The sequence below is a fragment of the Guillardia theta genome (genome assembly GCF_000315625.1).
Source record: "Guillardia theta CCMP2712 unplaced genomic scaffold GUITHscaffold_55, whole genome shotgun sequence".
Classification (NCBI taxonomy): Eukaryota; class Cryptophyceae; order Pyrenomonadales; family Geminigeraceae; genus Guillardia; species Guillardia theta.
The window spans coordinates 84,139-87,381 of NW_005434619.1; the positions used below are offsets into that span (position 1 = coordinate 84,139).

The 3,243-nt window shown below is 54.4% G+C and overlaps 1 protein-coding gene across 1 annotated transcript; it reads right to left on the reverse strand.

The window, feature by feature from the left end:
- Positions 1–637: 637 nt before the first annotated feature.
- On the reverse strand, positions 638–2,655 carry GUITHDRAFT_141484 (hypothetical protein; the record flags this gene model as incomplete). The annotated part of the gene is made up of 7 exons (XM_005828927.1): positions 638–703; positions 750–814; positions 893–965; positions 1,346–1,404; positions 1,621–1,726; positions 1,966–2,070; positions 2,311–2,655. The coding sequence occupies 7 exons, from the start codon at positions 2,653–2,655 to the stop codon at positions 638–640; spliced, it is 819 nt and encodes a 272-aa protein (XP_005828984.1).
- Positions 2,656–3,243: the final 588 nt, after the last annotated feature.

Genomic DNA, 3,243 nt, shown 5'->3' on the forward strand with positions numbered 1-3,243 from the left:
CAATACGAGAGAGAGAGAGAGAGTACGAGAGAGAGAGAGAGAGAGAGAGAGAGAGAGAGAGAGAGAGAGAGGAGAGGAGAGGAAAGGAGGGGAAAGGAGAGAAGGGGGGGGTAGGGGAGAGAGGAGAGGACAGGACAGGACAGGAGAGAGGACAGGAGAGGAGAGGAGGTGAAAACGGTACTGACGAGATGAATTGAGATAGAAGGTGAGGTGAGGAGGTGAGAAAAAGCGATGGGAAGGGATGGAAAGAAAACGAGAGGAGAAGACAAGAGAAACGGATTAAACGGAACGAGAGGAGACAAGAAGAGCAGACGGAGAGGCAGACGAAACTACCTCGCTGGGGCGCTTTCCATGCTGCAGGGAGCAGAGGAATTGGAAGGCTCTTCAACAACATTCAGCGCACAAGGATACCAAAGAGACTCTCAAGACCTGGGGATCGTTGGCGGCGGCGCGTCCTCAGAAGCCCGGCAGTACCTCACGCACTGATCCTTGAGCCTGCGCCCGCCACGTCATCCCACCATGGTGAGAACAGCGCGTTCGCTTCCTCTCGTCGAGGAGGAGCTCCCTGAGCTTCTTGGTGGTCGCATAGCAGTTGCTGGAGGAGGCGTCAGCTGGAGCAGCAGGACCTGCCGTCCCTTCACTTGAGTCTAATCTTGTCGATCATTCGCACGACCTCCATCTCCCTCTGCAGCAGCCACGAGACCTGGTGCCATGTCACTGCCCTCGGAGAGGCGAGGAGCGGTGGATACCTTAGCAAGGACAAACTCCAGCTCCATCTCCGACTTGATCGAGATCGTCATGATGTCGCTGACGCCTGCCAGCAGGTCGATCAGTCGATCAGCGACTCTCCTCGCAGCCCGAGGCAAGAGCAAGGGAGGGTTGCTGCTGCTACCGTCAAAGAAGGAGACGAGCTTGAGGAGAAGAGGATCGGCAAGTTTGATCGAATCTTTCGATGCTACCCAGACCTTGAAAGATTTCGTCATGGTCATCGTCCCATCAGACTCCGTCCTTCACCGGAACTTCGTGTGGTCTGACTTCAGGTATAGACGCTCGCGGCAGACACTGCTTGTAGATCAGGAAAAGAACGATTGAATTCGAAGATCATCTCAATGAAAATCTCCGTCATCTCCATCATCTCCATCATCTCCATCATCTCCACCATCATCTCCATCATCATCATCATCATCATCATCATCATCATCATCATCATCATCATCATCTCCATCATCATCTCCATCATCATCATCATCTTCATCATCTTCGCTGTCGTCATCGCTGTCGTTTCGTCTTTGCGGTTACCGACGCCTTTCATCTTGCATGCTCACAATGACAGGCACAATCTGACCTGCTGCAGTCGAATGGGCTCAGGATTGTTCTTAGGAAAATAAGGAATGTCGGATACACCTGAAGCCATGTAAGACAAGTGAAAAATGTGCGAGGAGAGAAGAACAGAAAGCAGGAATCAGAGAAGAGAAGGGCGAAGGAGAAGAGATGGGAGAGTAGGGAAAGAAGATTGGCAGAGGAGCAGGAGGAAGTGTTGAAGAGAAGAGATGAAAGAGAGGAGATAATAGTGTTGGTTAGGGGGGGCTCAACAAAACATCAAAGTCTTCGCAAGGCAACCAGTTGGCGGCATAGAGAATTGTCCCAGTGTGTTGATATCATGAATAATCCCCTGGATGATTGCCTGCGTTTGCTCGTGGTTGCTCTGAGACGATAGGAAGCGATGCTGAAAAGTTTGGTAGGCGTAAGTTGAGGACGAGGAGGAGGGGAAGAAGCGGACGTGGACGTGGGTGGAGAAGGAAGGAGGAAGGGAGGCGGGAGAAGTGGCCAGACGGGGTGGAGGAGGCATATCAGGAGGGGATACGAGGAGAGGGAGGAAAAAGAGAGGAAGGAACAGGAGGAGCAGAGGGAGGGAGGAGAGGGAGGAGGAGAAGGAGGAGGAGGGCGATGAAGCGAAACATTCACCTGTGTCTCCATTAGCCGAAAGTCGGAGGCGACTTGCTTGACAATGGGCTGGTAGGCGCTGACGTCGGTGGTCGCATCGAACACGAAGCAAACGTTGAACATGAACTACAACCATGGTCAGAAACGCCGAGGGAGGGAGGGAGGGAGGGAGAGGGAAGGAGGGGAAGGGGGAGGGAGCTGGGAGAGGAAGGAGTAGGTGTGTGTGAGAAGGTGGGGAGTCGGGGCGGGAGGTGTGCATGACTGGGAGGGGGAGGAAGGGTAAAGAAGTGGGAGGAAATGGAGGGGAAAGGGAGGAAGAGGAGGAGGGAGAGGAGGAGGGAACGCGCTCCCTCTGCCATGAGGCACCTGGTTCCTCTCGTAGTGCTCGTCTCGGATGTGCTCGGGGTGGCCGACGAAGCGCAGACCGAAGGCAGTGACGCTGATGAGATGGCCGCAGAGCTCGCTGGAGGCGATGAGATGGTCGGAGAGATAGTCGCACGTGTCTGCGCTGACCAGGTTCTCCGGCGCCTGGAAGACAGGGCGGGGTCCCCTGTGGGGGTCGAATTCGCAGTAGAGGATGCACCTCAGCCATGCTGGCAGCGGGAGTGAGTGAGCAGCGGGTTGAATGCGGGGCGGGGCGGGGAGGGGAGGGGAGAGGAGGAGCAGGGCAGCGAAGGGCAGAGCAGTGGAGGGCAGGAGAGGAGGGGGCATGTGGAGAATCGGGGAGACAGGGCAAGAGGAGGAGAGGATGGGGTGAAAGCCATTGCCGCGCGCGGTGAGGTTACTCTACTGGGGCCTACAATCATTCAGCCCTCCAGTTTCCTCGTGTTGCACACTCTGCCTTTGAAATGCAGTAGAAGAAAGAAGTGCAGGTATTGGAGCATAACCACCAACCTTCCGTTGCAAGGAATGATCCAAGGCTAAACTTCTATGGACATCAATCACCATCGCTTTCACCCAAGCAGCAAGAAATATGCTAAGGTGTTGCATGATTGTAGTCCACAGAGGCAACCAAAGGGCAGAAACGTGTCGTCTACCGTATCTGACTTCACTTCGACCAGACGAGGCGCAGCAAGCCGCCGATTGTCGGCAGGAGTCCAACAGACAGGAAGTACATAACAGAAACAGCAACGAGGCCAAATCCAAAGAAATTCGCCAGAACCTGAAACATGGAGATACTCTTGTACTTGTAGACTTCGCCAGGGAAATGACCGTGCTGCTTGAAGTGAGTGAGAAGCTTGTCCTTCTCCTCAAACACCTTCATCATCCAATCTTGCACTGCTTCAGTCTCCTCCGGGA